This window comes from Balaenoptera borealis (assembly GCF_965194805.1).
Source record: "Balaenoptera borealis genome assembly, chromosome: 2".
In the NCBI taxonomy this organism is placed as follows: Eukaryota; Metazoa; Chordata; class Mammalia; order Artiodactyla; family Balaenopteridae; genus Balaenoptera; species Balaenoptera borealis.
In genome coordinates, this window is record NC_138867.1 from 132,484,127 (window position 1) to 132,499,292 (window position 15,166).

At 48.3% G+C, this 15,166-nt stretch overlaps 1 protein-coding gene across 2 annotated transcripts in view; it reads left to right on the forward strand.

The window, feature by feature from the left end:
* Positions 1-15,166, forward strand: part of LARP1 (La ribonucleoprotein 1, translational regulator) — an 88,388-nt gene that overhangs the window by 59,751 nt on the left and 13,471 nt on the right. For both annotated transcript variants that reach the window (XM_082379053.1, XM_082379052.1), the window contains exons 2-10: positions 5,067-5,128; positions 5,395-5,460; positions 6,402-6,576; positions 7,503-7,631; positions 7,709-7,915; positions 8,013-8,175; positions 9,003-9,147; positions 12,879-13,053; positions 13,156-13,325. In XM_082379053.1, coding sequence (XP_082235179.1) covers positions 6,453-6,576; positions 7,503-7,631; positions 7,709-7,915; positions 8,013-8,175; positions 9,003-9,147; positions 12,879-13,053; positions 13,156-13,325 — 1,113 coding nt within the window. In that variant the 5' untranslated portion in view covers positions 5,067-5,128; positions 5,395-5,460; positions 6,402-6,452. The remainder of the gene's footprint in view (positions 1-5,066; positions 5,129-5,394; positions 5,461-6,401; positions 6,577-7,502; positions 7,632-7,708; positions 7,916-8,012; positions 8,176-9,002; positions 9,148-12,878; positions 13,054-13,155; positions 13,326-15,166) is intronic.

The window sequence follows — 15,166 nt, forward strand, 5'->3', positions numbered from 1 at the left end:
CCCTGGGCAAGTCTCTTCCGTCAGTTTCATTTTCCGAACAACTGGAATGTCTTTCTGAAACAATTATGTGAAATTACACATAGCAAGTTAAACCAGTTCTTGGCACTTAGTACCCAGTAAAAGGTGGTTATTACGATTACCATTCTAACTAGAACCAGATGTGCTCTTCAGAAAGGCTGGGTTAGGGAGCTGGTGCTCGGAGGCCAGAGGCTTCACTGCCTGCTGATATATTTCAGCTGTGATGATGATTAGTTAATTAGCTTTGGGGTGGGACTTCAGGGACTAGTACCAGTAGTGGGAGTGACCACAGCCACCCCAGGACAGCAGAGTCCGTGTCTGGGCAGGGAGAGTCACTGCAGGCTATAGATAGTTGACTGGGGCCCGAGCCTGAGCTGGGCTGGGCCAGGTGGTATCATGTGACCAGAGCCCGCCGCCCCTGCCCCTCCTCCCAGGCCAAGGGGCGCAGACTCTTCAGAAGCTTCCTTTGAGCAGAGCCTCAAGATGATCGGACCTTCCGAAGGTTTCTTCTCTCTGTCCACTCCTTTCCATAAGGGCACCCTTCAGCCCCCTCCCGTGTTTCATCTGCAGGTCTGGGGGAACTTGGGGTGGGAAGGCTGGATAGAGAGAGGCTTCTGAGAGGTGGTGGCAGCGGTAGGAATCAGTGAAGAAGGTGAAGATGGTTAACACAGCATTTTTTTTTTTTTTTTATTCTGTAAAAGAGTGTTCCTGCCGGGGGTGGGGGTGGCGTTGGGATCAGTGAGGATGGGATGAAAAGACCAGGGTCCCCAAGCTCCTCCTCTGTGACTCCACCACACCCCCAGGCTGGATGACAGCTGAAAATACATCAGGCTTTTCTGACTCTGTCCCCAGGCTGTCCTGGGAGGGACGGGCACAGGTGGGTGATGTAATCTAGACTCCTACTGGCCTCTCTCCCTGCCCTTAAATGGTGTCTCTGCCTTCCACAGTGAGGGTCCTGGGCTGTAGCTCAGGCAGTGGTGGGGGCAGAATCCATGTCAGCTGGGGGCTTACCCCCGCCCCCGACCCCCATCCTCACTGGGGCAGATGCTGAAGTGGAGGGACTGGGAAGCGGGCCTGGAAGCAATGCCTCTTTCCTCACGGGACTGGGGGGTGCCACATGTGGGGCTTCTTCCGGGCCTGCTTGGTGGCAATTTCCCTTGTCTCTCTCTGGGTGCAGGAGAGGGGCCTGTCAGGTTGCCAGTGTCCAATCCTGGGAGTGTCGCTTGCCTTGCTCTGTGACCTTAGGTCTCCCTGCAGTGGGCCTTGGTTTTCTCCAGTGTGTAGAATGATACCCTGCAGCCCAGCCATTGAGGGCCTGCCCTACTGGCCACGACGAGGAGGTAATTTGGACCGTCCTCCAAGTGGCTGAGAGCACAGGATTTAGAGTCCGATTGCTTAGCTTCAAATCCTGTTCTGTTCCTTGCTGGCTGTGATCTTGGTAAATAACCTTTCCACCATGTACCTGGGTTTTCTCATTTGTAAAATGAGACCAATTAGAGAAACTAACTCAGCATTAGAACAGTGCGTGGCATCTAGTAAGTGATCCGTTAATATTAATACTAACAGTGTTAATATTAACAGTGTGTGGCATCTAGTAAGTGATCCGTTAATATTATGACCACGGCTTGTTGCTAGCATCTCTTCTGCTTTCATGAGAAGTCTCATCGGTTGAGATCTTACCTTTTCTTCCCTCTACCTCTAGATGTGAATTCCCTTTGTTCAGTTGAGGAAGGTGAGGGAGGCCCCAGGAAGGGTGGTAGGTAGTGTCTCCAAGGTTATACAACTGGTGAGTATTGGAGTCTGGACTAGGACCCAAGACTGATTTCAGGTGATCAGTTGCCTCTGGAGTCAAGGCAGGGCTGGGGCGTGGGTTCCCCTGGGATCCAGCAGTGCCTAGGATACTTGTTTCTCTGCCGGGGGGAAGGCTCCGGCTGAGGGTTGAGGCCACAGACTCAGGAACTAGCAACTGGAAAGCAAAGCTTCTTTCCTTCTCTAGTGTGAAATCCTAGAGGAGATGGGTGTGTGAACTCTCCGTTCATTAAACAAACGTCAGCCGTGTTGCCAGGCCCTGAGCTAGACTCTGGGATCACTGCTATGAAAGCACCCTGGTACCTGCTCTTAAGGGCTGGGGTGGGCTGAATGGTAGATAAGTAACCAGGCACCTAACACAACGCAGTGAGAGTGCAGAGCCAGGGCACTTGGCCTAGGATCTGGTTGGACTCCTCCAAGGAGGTCGACCTAATGGCCAGGTATATGGCAGCAGGTGGATATGAACTCCAGTAATGCAGCCCCTAAGCCCCTACAAATTACCTTGTTCCCCAAGGTAGAAGTTCTTTGCGATCAGGGTAAATTCTGTCTTTTTAGATACTTTGCTCATCTCTAGGAGATGATGCCAGCCTCACAATAAATATTTGGCCTTCGCCTCTTCTCCTGGCACTAAGGCCTGAAACCTAGTAGTTCCCTTTGGCCAGCCCCATCCTGCAGGCCTTCTCCCATCTTACCCGGCCCCATCTCACTTCACCTGCACTCATCCCTGTTTCATTTCCAGCTTTTCCTTTCCTCTTACCAGTTCTTTTTACCACAACCTGATGAGGTTGACTCACCCACGTGCCTTCTCCCCCTAAACCTCCCCTAGTTTCCCGCTTCTTAGACCTCCTAGATCTGGCCCTTCTAGGTAGCTTTTTTTCCAAAAGATCAGCAGCTTTAGGATCTTTCTGGAACAAGCAATATAGAAAATATAGTTGACCTTTGAACAACACAGGTTTGAACTGTGTGGGTCCACTTATATGTGTTTTTTTTCAATAGTAAAAGCAGCCCCACATGATGTGCGATTGGATTTTTCGACTATGTCGGGGGTGGGTGCCCCTAACCCCTGTGTTGTCACGTTCCCCTGGTCAGCTTGGGATTGTGGGGGAGTAGGGAATCAGTGGGCTCTTTCGGTGGCAGTAGGGCACTCCCATTAATTGGAGACTGAAGTTTTAGTACTTTACCATGTCCCTTTGTGATCTTGGTGAACAGAATGTCAGGCAGGGTGATTACAGGATCTGATTCCTCCCAATTTTGAAGGAGTTTTTATTAGAGGAAATAGACAGTGACCTGAAAAACTTTGCCTTAAACCTTTTCCAGTAGTTTTCAGGAACACCTTGCCCTCTGACTGACCCCCCTTTCCAACTTTGTGTTGATGAAGTTGACGTTGCAGGCCTTTTGGCGTGCTGTTGTACTGGTAGCATGCAGGCGGTGCTGTTGGAGTGTGGAGGCTGGGTCCCTGGAGAAGTGACTGCTGCCACAGCTCGTGTGTAGCCGAGGGAGGTCATCTTCTCGTGGCTGCCCCTGCTGGTCCTAGTCAGGGAACTAGGTGGTATTAGCCTTCTCTGGGCCAAACCAGAATTAGCAAGAAAATCAGTGTGGACTAAGTAGTTCCCTGGGCCTCAGGGCTTCATCCTCTTGGGACTGAGAGGGGTTTTCTGGTTCTCCACTGCCCAGCACTGGGAATGGGGGATGCTGTGGGTTGGGTTACAGAGCCCCAGCTCTCCTGTGGCACGTGGGGTGTCTTGAGGGGGCAGTGGCTCCGGTATGGGGTGGAAGCCAAGAATGCAGTGGCCTCACAGTTAGGAGTCAGGCAAGGACTCTCTCTACGCGTTAAGGGAACACGCGTCTGATCAAGGCGTAGAACATTCCTTTTGAGACCAGCCGGACAAATTTCTCTGCTCAGGGACTGGGGGCAGCTCCTGACCCCTGGCATGGCTGGCCAACAATGGAGGCAAAGTGACGGGTGAGCAGTGGGTGAGCAGAGCCCCAGGGTATGTATCTTTTCCCGTGGATCTCTGGGGGAGGAAGGGTTCAGAAACTCTTGGTCTTCAGAACCAAGTTGGAAAAATAAGCGTAGGTGTAGGAAGGATCAGACCTATTAGAGCCACTGCCTTAAAAGAATTTTTTTTTCTTTTTAAAAAGCCCCTGGACTTCTCTGGCAGCGCAGTGGTTAAAACTCCGCCCTTCCACTAGAGGCGGCGTGGGTTTGATCCCTGGCTGGGGAACGGAGGTCCTGCAGGCCATGCAGTACAGCCAAAGAAAACTAAAACATAAAACACAAAAATCCCCGCCTGCCCTTGTTGAAACTACTGGAGAACCCCAAACAAAATCACTGTGAACATACTACTTAACTCCTGGTAATACTCGGTTATGTCTCCTTCTAGAGTTTCTACTGTGTGTATGTGTACGTATACGGTTTTTACTTACTTTACAAAAATAGGGTTATAACTTTTCTCATTTATTGTGTTTATCTTTTCATATCAGTAGAGATCATTATCTTTATGACCATTCTAAAAGTTGTTGAACTTTTATTTAGCCAGTTCCCTGCTATTGGACATGTATTGTTTTCAGTTTTTTTGAAATTATGAATAGCCCTTTCAACATCTTTGCACATAACCCTAAACACTTGTCTAATTTGTATCATTAGGATAAATCCCTAAAGGTGGAACCATTGAGTCAAATGGGGGTCTCACTTTTTCTTTAGGAACTTGGAAGGCAGGCACATCTTCTCTGAATGGCTCAGTCTTCTGTTGACCACAGGTCACTGAGGACAGGGCTGGCCCTGACATGTGGGGCTTAGAAGAGGTCCTTGGATTGCCCACTTAGGATTTGTATCTTGCCTTCCTAAGTCTGCTCACACACAGACTTCTAGAATGTTAGAGCCAGAGGGGGTCTTTCAGATCCCTTTATGGAATCTGGGGCAATTCAGGAGCCCTGAATTACAGAGCAAACCCTGGCATGGACTCAGTTCCCTTTTTCACAAGAGGGTATAGAGCTGTGAGAGTCCTCCGAGTTGAGTTCTTGGGGTTTCGGCTGCTTGCTCCTTCCATGGTCGCACTTCCCATGATTTCTTCAGAAAGAGATGTTTGAGCATGTGTCCTTCCCATCCCCACCACGTCTTCCTCCTTTGGGAAGCTGCAGGTTGCTTGGTGGAGTTGGGTAGTGATGAGGTTGAGGAGCTGGCCGTGGGCCCCTCCCATGGGCTCTGCATAACTATCTCTCCCTTCTTGTTCCCACAGAACATGCTGCTCCGGCCAAGGTGGTGAGGGCAGCAGTTCCTAAACAGCGCAAAGGTAGCAAGGTAAGAAATAGGAGTTGCCAACCCAAGCAGGGACTTCCTGGAGGTGGTAGCCTGTTTTCTGTTGTAGTGAGTGCTTCTGGGCTGCAAGGTACTTCTGGGTTCTCTCTGAATAGCAGGGGCACTTTTTCTGGGTCTCTACATTGTGGATGGTCCTCGTGGACAAACTGATTTTGGCCTCTGATCTCTCGGTGGAGCTGTATTTTGGATGAGGGCCTGAATGGTGGAGGCAGGGTTACCCTGGAGCCCTCATAGAATATGCCTTGCAGGTTGGTGACTTTGGAGATGCAATCAACTGGCCAACACCTGGAGAGATAGCCCACAAGAGTGTGCAGGTGAGTCTGTGGGGAGGGATGGGCAGGTTTGAATTCTGTCTACCTGTTCACATTTGGCCTCAAGCTTTCAGAGCCTCAGGTGTTACCTTTCTGTTTTTTTAAGAGGCGTGGTTGGTACAATATGGGCAACATTGAAATAGCTAAGAATCATTCTTTGCACCCTAGCTGTGTGTCAGGGACTGCCAAGTGCTGTTTTTTCACCATTTCATCTAACCCTCAGTGACTCCTAGATAGGTCCTTCAGTAATTCCCATTTTACAGATGAGGCCACTGAGGCTGGGGAAGGTTAATTATTGGCCCTTGATGGCCAAGTGGGGATTGGAAGTCAGGTGTGTTGTATTGTTCCAAAGCCTGTGTTCTCCATCGCTGCACTTGGATTGCCTGTCAGTGGTCATTAGGCCAGGTACCCGCCTCCAGACCACAGGTCATGGGAAAGCTTATATAACTTCCCTGAGCCCTAGCAGAAGATGGACTCCTGGTCAGTCCTCTCCTTCCCAGCACTTTCATTCTGGGCTGACAGCTAGGTCCCTCACCGGCTCTGGCCACTGGCCTTCAGTTCACAGACAGGGTTGGTGTGGACAGACCAGGGGCCAGCATCTCCTCTGTCCCACAGGTGACCTGAACTATGTGGTCCTGTTGTAGGGAGTAAAACAATTGTTTGTTGCAGGCTGCAGCCCCGGCCCTGGGGGTTGTCTCTGTCATTTAGACTTAAGGAAGCTGGAGAGACAGGTTGTCCTCTACCTCCTGCCTGTTTGACTACTCTTCCCAGCAAAAGCATCTCAGGCATGAAAGTAGGACCTTAGAATACATCCAGCCCAACCTGCCGTCACATGCTCCAGCTCCTCAACCCCGTCCTTCCAGTGACGGGGAGCTCCCTTCTTTCCCATCCCAAGAGGCTCTCAGACTCACATCACCTCCCTGTTCCTCTGCTTCCCGCTGCAGCCACAGTCCCACAAGTCTCAGCCTGCCCGCAAGCTGCCACCCAAAAAGGACATGAAGGAACAGGAGAAAGGAGAGGGGAGTGATAGTAAGGAGAGCCCGAAAACCAAATCAGATGAATCGGGGGAGGAGAAGAATGGGGACGAGGACTACCAGCGAGGCGGGCAGAAGAAGAAAGGTGAGTGACCTGGAGCAGGACTCGGGAGAAGGTGGTAGGGCAGAACCAGGAAATGTCAGAACGCCAGGGCTGCTGGAGCAATCTCAGGAGCCCCCCGCAAGAAGTCCTTGGGAGGCTGATGGGTGTAGGCCACTGGGTCAGCAAGCTTCACTCCAACTATCTGTCCATCAGTTCCTTTTCTTTAACAAGCATTTGGTAAGCCCTGTCCTCAGCCCTGGGGCTCTAGCAGTGCAGAAGACGGGGGCGGGGGTCTCTGCCTCAGAGTGTTCTTTGTGTGTCTTGATGTATTGCTGTCCCGTGTTAGATATCATTTAAAGACAGGAGTTCCCATTGCTCTGGCTGAAATGGCTAGAGTACAGGTTTGGCTGCTCTCATACATATCCAAAGGAACAGTGGTTTAACCAGGATGGAAGGTTATTTCTCTCACCTGAGAGCTGGGTGGAAGTAGGCCAGGTGCAGCTCTTTGATTCCTTTGTCTTGCTGTGTGTTGGCTCTTCTCATTCCAGGTGACTCACTCCACCTAGCAGGATGGGGAAAGGGGGGAGTAGCTCCCTGCCTTTTAGGGACTCACCCTGGAATTGACTGCTTCCACTCAGCTCCCCTGGGCAGAATTTTGGCACGTGTCTAAGGGAGGCTGAAGGTGCAGTCTTGATTCTGGGCTGCCATGTGTCTGGTTCCAGAGGGGGTTCTCTTGACGGTGGAGAAATTGATATTGGGAGTCAACCAAGAGTGTCCATCACAGTGAAGTCCACCACCTTCTTATTTTAGAGATGAAAATGAGGTCCAGTGAGGGAAAGGAGTTTGCCCAAAGTCACCAGATGGTGATTCAGGCCTGAAACCCCAGAAAGGGACAGAAGTGTTGGGGGTAGGGATGGCCAGGAGGGACCTCTCCTTCAAGCCTTTCTTGTACCCATGCTGTCCTCCAGGGAACAAACACAAGTGGGTTCCGTTGCAAATAGACATGAAGCCTGAAGTGCCCAGAGAGAAACTGGCCTCTCGCCCTACTCGCCCGCCGGAGCCACGACACACACCTGCCAACCGCGGGGAGATCAAAGGTATGCGCCTCCCACCATGGAGGGCCTGGGCATGGGGCTCCTCCTCAGGCCTGACCCGGTGCCCTCTCTCCCCATAGGGTCTGAGCCTGCCACCTACGTGCCCGTGCCCGTGGCCCCCCCCACCCCAGCCTGGCAAGCAGAGACCAAATCGGAGCCTGCCTGGCACGACCAGGATGAGACATCGAGTGTGAAGAGTGATGGGGCTGGTGGGGCGCGGGCTTCCTTCCGTGGCCGTGGACGGGGGCGTGGTCGCGGCCGGGGACGCGGCCGGGGTGGCACTCGAAGTACGTGAGGCCCCTTTGGGCTCCGGGATGTCCGAGGGAGTGCGGTGGGGGGCGGGCAGGGATCTCCTCTCCCTCATGACGCCCGTTTCCCCCTTAGCCCATTTTGACTACCAGTTTGGCTACCGAAAGTTTGATGGTGCAGAGGGGCCGCGCACCCCCAAGTACATGAACAACATCACCTACTACTTTGACAATGTCAGCAGTACTGAGCTTTACAGCGTGGACCAGGAGCTGCTTAAAGACTACATCAAGCGCCAGATGTAAGTGGACAGGCGCCTTCCTCCTGGAGACATGGGTAGGATTGGGGGCTGCCCGAGGATGGTAGCCTGGTAGAGTAGGGCTGTGCAGGCCCTTCTGGTGCTAGCAGCAGTTGCTGCCTCTGGCTGGAGCTGAGAAAGGTAACTTGAGAGAACTATACTACTATTTAAAAAATTAATTAGTTAATTTTTTTAAAAGGAGAGAAAATGTCTAGATTCTACTCCGCTTTATCCCTTTATCTGTAACGGCAGCCTTGTCAGAATGCTAGCATATTGGTGAGGCTCAGTGCTCAGTGCTTTATAAGCATTCTCTTATTTAGTCCTGTAGTTGTCTACTTAATTTGTATGAGCTGCGTTTTATCCCCTTTTTATTGATGAGCATACAGGCCCAGTAACTTGCCTAACTGGTAAGTGACAAGGCACAGATTTGAGTCCATTTCTGTCTGATTTGCAAAACCTTAGCTCCTAGCCTCTCTAATATGTTGTTTCTCAGTCCAGTGGGGGAGCCATACAAGGAAACAGATCATTGCAGAAGAGTGTGATAAGAGGCTTAGGAGCAGAAGAGAAAGTGACCAACAGTATTGGGACTGGGTTTTACAGGAGGATGAGGAGCTTGTCAGGCATACAAAGAGGCTGAAGGGCAGAGAGCAGTTTGACCCAAGGTTAGGGAGCCATGAAAGGGTAACATCATCTCTTTTCAGCCTTTAGGACTGTAAGTACAGTAGGGACGGGGTTGGTCAGAGGCTGTGTGAGCTTCCTGGAGTGTACAGAACAAGGAAGGCATGTTCACAAATGATGAAGCAATCACACTTCTTCTCCCCTCCACCCAGTGAATACTACTTCAGCGTGGACAATTTAGAGCGAGACTTCTTCCTGCGACGGAAAATGGATGCTGACGGTTTCCTTCCCATCACACTTATTGCGTCCTTCCACCGAGTACAGGCCCTTACCACTGACATTTCACTCATTTTTGCGGTATGTCTCCCTCCCTGGGGCTGGGGTGCAGAGGAAAGAAACATCCTTACTTAAGGAGCTGGAATTTGGGCCAAGGCAGAAAACCCTGGAAGAGTCCCCATCTCATTACTTATGCTAAGATTCTAAGGCTCGGCCAGCCTCTCTGTCCCTCCCCCTTCCCCTTCTCTCTCTCTCTCTCTCTCTCTCTCTCTCTCTCTTTCTTCTCCCCCCACCCATCCCTTTATTATGGAAAATTTACAAAAGTAGACACAATGGTATAATGAGCCCATCACCCAGCCTCAGCATCTATCAGCTCATGACCAGTCTTATTCCATCTGTCTCCTCATGTTTCCTTTCCCAAATTACTTTGAAGGAAATCTCCGGTAATCTGACATTTCATCCATGTTTCAGTATCTGTCTCTAAAAGATAAAGGCCTGTTTAAAAAAAAAAAATCAGTATATCATTATTGCATGTAAAAATATTAACAGTTCTTTAATATCACCAAATATCTGGTCAGTTGCAAATTCACCCCACTTGTCAAAAATGTTTTGTTTTGGTAGTTTATGAGAATCAGGATCCAGATAAGACCAATCAATATATTGTCTTATTAAGTCTCCTCCTCTCCCTCTCTTTTTCCTTGCAGTTTATTTTTTGAATATGCTAGATTGTATATCTTGTAGAATTTTCCATAGGACAGAGTGATATCATTTCACATGTTCTTCTGTACTCGAAACTTTTTTGTAAATTGGTTATTGAGTGGCCTGATGAGATTCAGGTTTTGGTTGTTTTTTTTTTTTCCCCCCTCCTCGTCAAGAATACTTTATAGATAGTGATGTATTCTCTCAGATGGCACTTAATGGTTCACTTGGTTCTCTTTTTTGCCATATAAGCTGCAAATCACTGCCTGTTACTTCATTAGGGACTACAAAATGTTTATATTCTATCAATCTGTCTTTATTTGTTAGCTGGAATACCTCTTTAAGGAGGTACTTTGCATTATCAAGTATTTGGTTACCAAGAAGTAGGTACTTTGTACAGGAAGGGCAGATAAGTGCTTGATCTTTTCCTTTGTTAACCAGTTTTCAGAATTACGAGCTGATCCCTAATAACCTTCAAAGGTGAACAGTGAGTTTCGAGTTTGTTTTTCTTGTATTAGTATCATTTAATATCATTACAAACTTGTAGATTCAAACATTTTGTTTATTTCAACTTATTGTAGTTATTATGCTGAATCAAATTGTTGCATCTTTGGCCAGTGGGACCCTCGTTCATCTTGTACATTTCCTGTCCCAGATCTGAAATTGGCTGTTTTTTTTTAAGGAACTCTAGGTCCTCTATTTTGGGGAAGTGGTATTTTTGGTATTTAGATACCACAGTTTGAGTTGTAGCGGTGTTCATTGCTACTTGATTGGTCGTTGTTTCTAGAGGTTTTTGTTTGTTTGTTTTAATAAAATACATCATGAGGTTATACTGATATTTTCTATTAAAATTTCTATAGGGTCTGTACATAACCCCAAGTATCTTATTTGTAACTACTACTTTCTCCCATGCCAAAAATCCTAATTCCTAACAACATCAACATAACTATTCATTTGTTTTACTCTACAGTTTATGTACATTATACTTATAGTACCTCTCCTACTCCTAAAAAGTTTTTTTTCCTATTTATACAGTCAGTGACTATTTTCAACTTGAAATAATTTTTGTGTGGTTGTTTCTTTAACTTAATATATATTAATTTCATTAGTTTCGCTTTGCTTTCTTACCCCTAATTTCTTATTTGTTTTACATTTATAGAAAACATTTATGTGGTTCTAAAGTCAGATGGTATGTTCATAGGAGCCCAACTTAAAATTTTCTTACTTACACCTTTTTCCCTTTCTTTTACTATAAGCAACCTTTTTTGAATCTTTCCATTAAAAAAATGAAGTAATGCCTCTGTGTGTATTATATACTTCCCCGTTATTAGATGAACGGTAACATATAGCACATGTATTTCTTCACGCTTTTTTTGCTTTCACTTAATATATCTGGGAGCTGACTGTGTAGTAGTAGTAGTAGTAGAAGAAAGGTACTACTCCTTCTTATTTACAGGTGTATATATATATATATATATAATCTTTTCATGTTTTAGCCAGTGTCTTTGGTGTAGATTTCTAGAAGTGGGATGGTTGAACTGAAAGGCAAATGCATATGTAATTTTGCTAGCTGTTACCTGATTCCCTTTCTAGTGGGTGTGCCTTTTGCATTCTCACCAGCAGTATATGAGAGTGCCTCTTCCCCAGCCTCACCAACAGAGTATGTTGTCACATGTTGAAATGTTTTCCTCTTCCATTTAAAAGATATTTATTTTTTTTTTAATTTTAATTTTTTTAAAAATAAATTTATTTATTTTTGGCTGCATTGGGTCTTTGTTGCTGTCACGGCTTTCTCTAGTCGCGGTGAGCGGGGGCTACTCTTAGTTGCGGTGCACGGGCTTCTCGTTGCGGTGGCTTCTCCTGTTGTAGAGCATGGGCTCCAGGCGCACAGGCTTCAGTAGTGGCTCGCGGGCTCTAGAGCGCAGGCTGAGTCGTTGTGGCGCACGGGCTTAGCTGCTCCGCGGCATGTGGGATCTTCCCGAACCAGGGCTCGAACCTGTGTCCTCTGCATTGGCAGGCAGATTCTTAACCACTGCACCACCAGGGAAGCCCCTAAAAGATTTTTAGAAGAAAACTCTTCTCCCCCCTCCATTTTTCACCCTTTTTCCCAGAGATAAACACCTGTAGCACTTTACTTGTGAATCCTAGAAAAATTTGTGTGCATTAGTATGTTTTTACTTAAAAATTCAAACACCATGGGATCTTTTTTTTTTTTTTTTTCTCTCCAGTCTTTATTGAATTTGTTACAGTACTGCTTCTGTTTTATGTTTTGGTTTTTTGTTCTCAAGGCATGTGGGATCTTAGCTCCCCCACCAGGGATCGAACCCTCACCCCCTACATTGGAAGGCGAAGTCTTTTTTTCATTTTACTTACTTAATTAATTTATTTGGTGGCGCTGGGTCTTAGTTGCGGCAGGCAGGCTCCTTAGTTGAGGCAGACGGGCTCCTTGGTTGCGGCATGTGAACTCTTTAAGTTGCGACATGCATGTGGGATCTAGTTCCCCGACGAGGGATTGAACCTGGGCCCCCTGCATTGGGAGCGTGGAGTCTTACCACAGCGCCACCAGGGAAGTCCCTGGAAGGCAAAGTCTTAACCACTGGACCGCCAGGGAAGTCCCCCAATGGGATCTTAAACTCACTGACTTACACCTGCTTTTTTGTGACTCTTACCACCTCAGCACATTTGAAGCTGATTTTTAAGCCTGAATGGTGTTCCATTGAATGGATGTGCCATAATTGGTTTAAATTGCTTATGTGGTGGCAAGCATAGGTAGTTTCCAGTTTTTTCCTTTTACAGACAGTGTTGCTGTGAACAGCCTTGTATCCAGATCTTATACATGTTGTCACCTGTTTGTGCAAGTATTTCTCTGGGGCTGATTCCTGGAAGTACAATGGCAGGGTCAAAGGGCAGGTGTGTTTTTCATGTTGGTACCCTCCTACAAGTTTGAACATCTCACTCGTCCGCTGGTCGTGGAAGATGGTACCAGTTTTCTTATACTCCTGCCAGCACTAAACTTATCCCTGAGCTCATGGGGCTCAGTCATCCACCAGCTTCCAGGATCTCAGTCTGTCCATGTCTTTCCTCTGCATCTTCTCCCTCTTTCTCCCCTGCAGGCCCTAAAGGACAGCAAGGTGGTGGAGATCGTTGATGAAAAAGTCCGCCGGAGGGAGGAGCCAGAGAAATGGCCTCTTCCTGGTCCCCCAATAGTGGATTATTCCCAGACTGATTTCTCCCAGCTTCTCAACTGCCCAGAGTTTGTCCCCCGCCAGCACTATCAGAAGGAGACAGGTAGGTACCCTGCTGGCATGTGGATGCCTCCCTGTTGCCCGTGTCCTCTGGCCATCAGGAGGAGGGCTGGAGGGATGAGGATCTCCCCTTTCCACCCTTTAGAGTCGGCGCCTGGCTCTCCCCGTGCTGTCACCCCAGTGCCAACTAAAACAGAGGAGGTCAGCAACCTAAAGACCCTGCCCAAGGGCCTGTCTGCCAGCCTCCCTGACCTGGATTCTGAGAACTGGATTGAAGTGAAGAAAAGGCCTCGGCCCTCCCCAGCACGACCCAAGGTGGGTGAGGCCTGCCACCCACCCTAGGTTCTAGGGGCCTGGCCTGGAGTGTGGGGAGGGGTGTTGCAAAGGCGCAGAGCTCTGGGCTTGTAGGGGCTGGCAGCCAAGCTGGGTGGCTCAGGGTTGTAATGCGAGCTGGAGGTCACCAGTGACTGCAGGAAGGCTGATATGGCCTGTGTCCATTTCCAGTGGCGATCACCCCTCAGGGCAACCTTAGCTCCGTGAGATCCTGAATGGCGTTTTTCACAGGAGGAGATCATGCAGCCTCTGGCAGCAGTGTCTCATTAAGTATTAAGTGTTTCTTAATACTTGCCTGTTCTTTTTGTTTTTGGCCACTCCATGTGGCATGCGGGATCTTAGTTCCCCGACCAGGGATCGAACACATGCTCCCTGCAGTGGCAAAGTGGAGTCTTAACCACTGGGCTGCCAGGGAAGTCCCTTGGCTGTTCTTTTGGCCCCATCTAAATCCCTGGGGCTGCATTTTCAGTGCCTTCCCCCTGAATTTGTCCTCACTGTCCCATATATAAGCCCCTCAGACCTTCTGAAGAGGGGAGGGGGAGGGAGCAGACACACGGTCTGGATAGAGTCTAGACTAGAACACAGGTCTCCTGTCATTGCTGGCTGGTGACCTTGGGAAGCTTCTTTAATATCTCAAGGCTTCATTTTCTCCGTCTTTGGATGGAAGTAAGGAGGGATTAGACTGCTCTAGAAATAGTAAAGCAGTATATGAATAGCTCACATTTAGTCCCTGTTAGAGAAGTGTTTCAATCTCAAACTAAAATTACTGCCCCTTTTCCAGGAGCAGACTTTTGCTCCATTCACCTGCCCATTGCCATCCCTTTTTTGGAGACCTTCTTGGTCTGGGGCTTGTGAGGAGGCCTCAGAGGTGACCTTGGACTTTGGATTTATGGAATTCTGTGCTCCCTTTTCCATTTTGACCACCTCCCTCAACTCCTTCGTCCTCCCTTCCTGTTTATATCCCAACTTCCCAGTCTGTTCTGGCTGCGGTCTTCCAGAAAGTGTCAGAGGTTAGGCTGGAGTCATGAGGAGAGGGTAGTAAGTGCACAAGGACCTGACAGAGTTCAGTTCAGTCCTGCAGACTGCAAAGGCTTTGGAAAGGTGGAGCCACGCTTAGCCCGCATTCCAGAATTAGAGCCCCTACTCCCACCTGACCTATCGTGAACCTTCCAAAAGAGAATAGGGTTAGAGTTTATACAGAAAGCTCTTTGCACAGCAGGGAATTGACGTTTAGATATATACTATGGGGTAGACAAATGCTTTACCTCCAAAATTTCAGGTAAATTCAGCCTATCAACACTCTGAAATACTTTGTTTTGGCTGAAAGCAGTCTTGTTTTCTCTTGCCTTTGGGACATGCTGTGTTTTTTGCCTCTCACCATCTTTGTCCCTGCCTTCATCTGGCTTACTTACGTGCGTCCTTTCATAGTCACTTCTTCTGGGAAGCCTTCCCTGACTGTCCCCACTCTCACCCCCAATTGGTTAAGTGCTACTCCCTATGTACTCCCACAAGACCTATTTATAGTCCTTACCGTAACACACTGCAGTTGGTTGGTTGGTTGACTTTTTGTCCCACTAAACTGAGAACTCCGTAAATTCAAGGACCTGGTCTTGTTCATTATTCTGCTTTTAGGGTCTTCATACAGGGCCTGGTACCAGTGGGTACTTGCCCATTTATCAAGTAGTTGAACATGTGCTGTTGCTAGATCCCTGTCTAAGTACTGGGGATATAATGGAAGGCAAGGCAGCTGTGGTTCTTGCCTGATGAAGCTTCCAGTTTATTGGGAGGTGTTGGGGATGGACAAATGGATGAATCAGCCTATT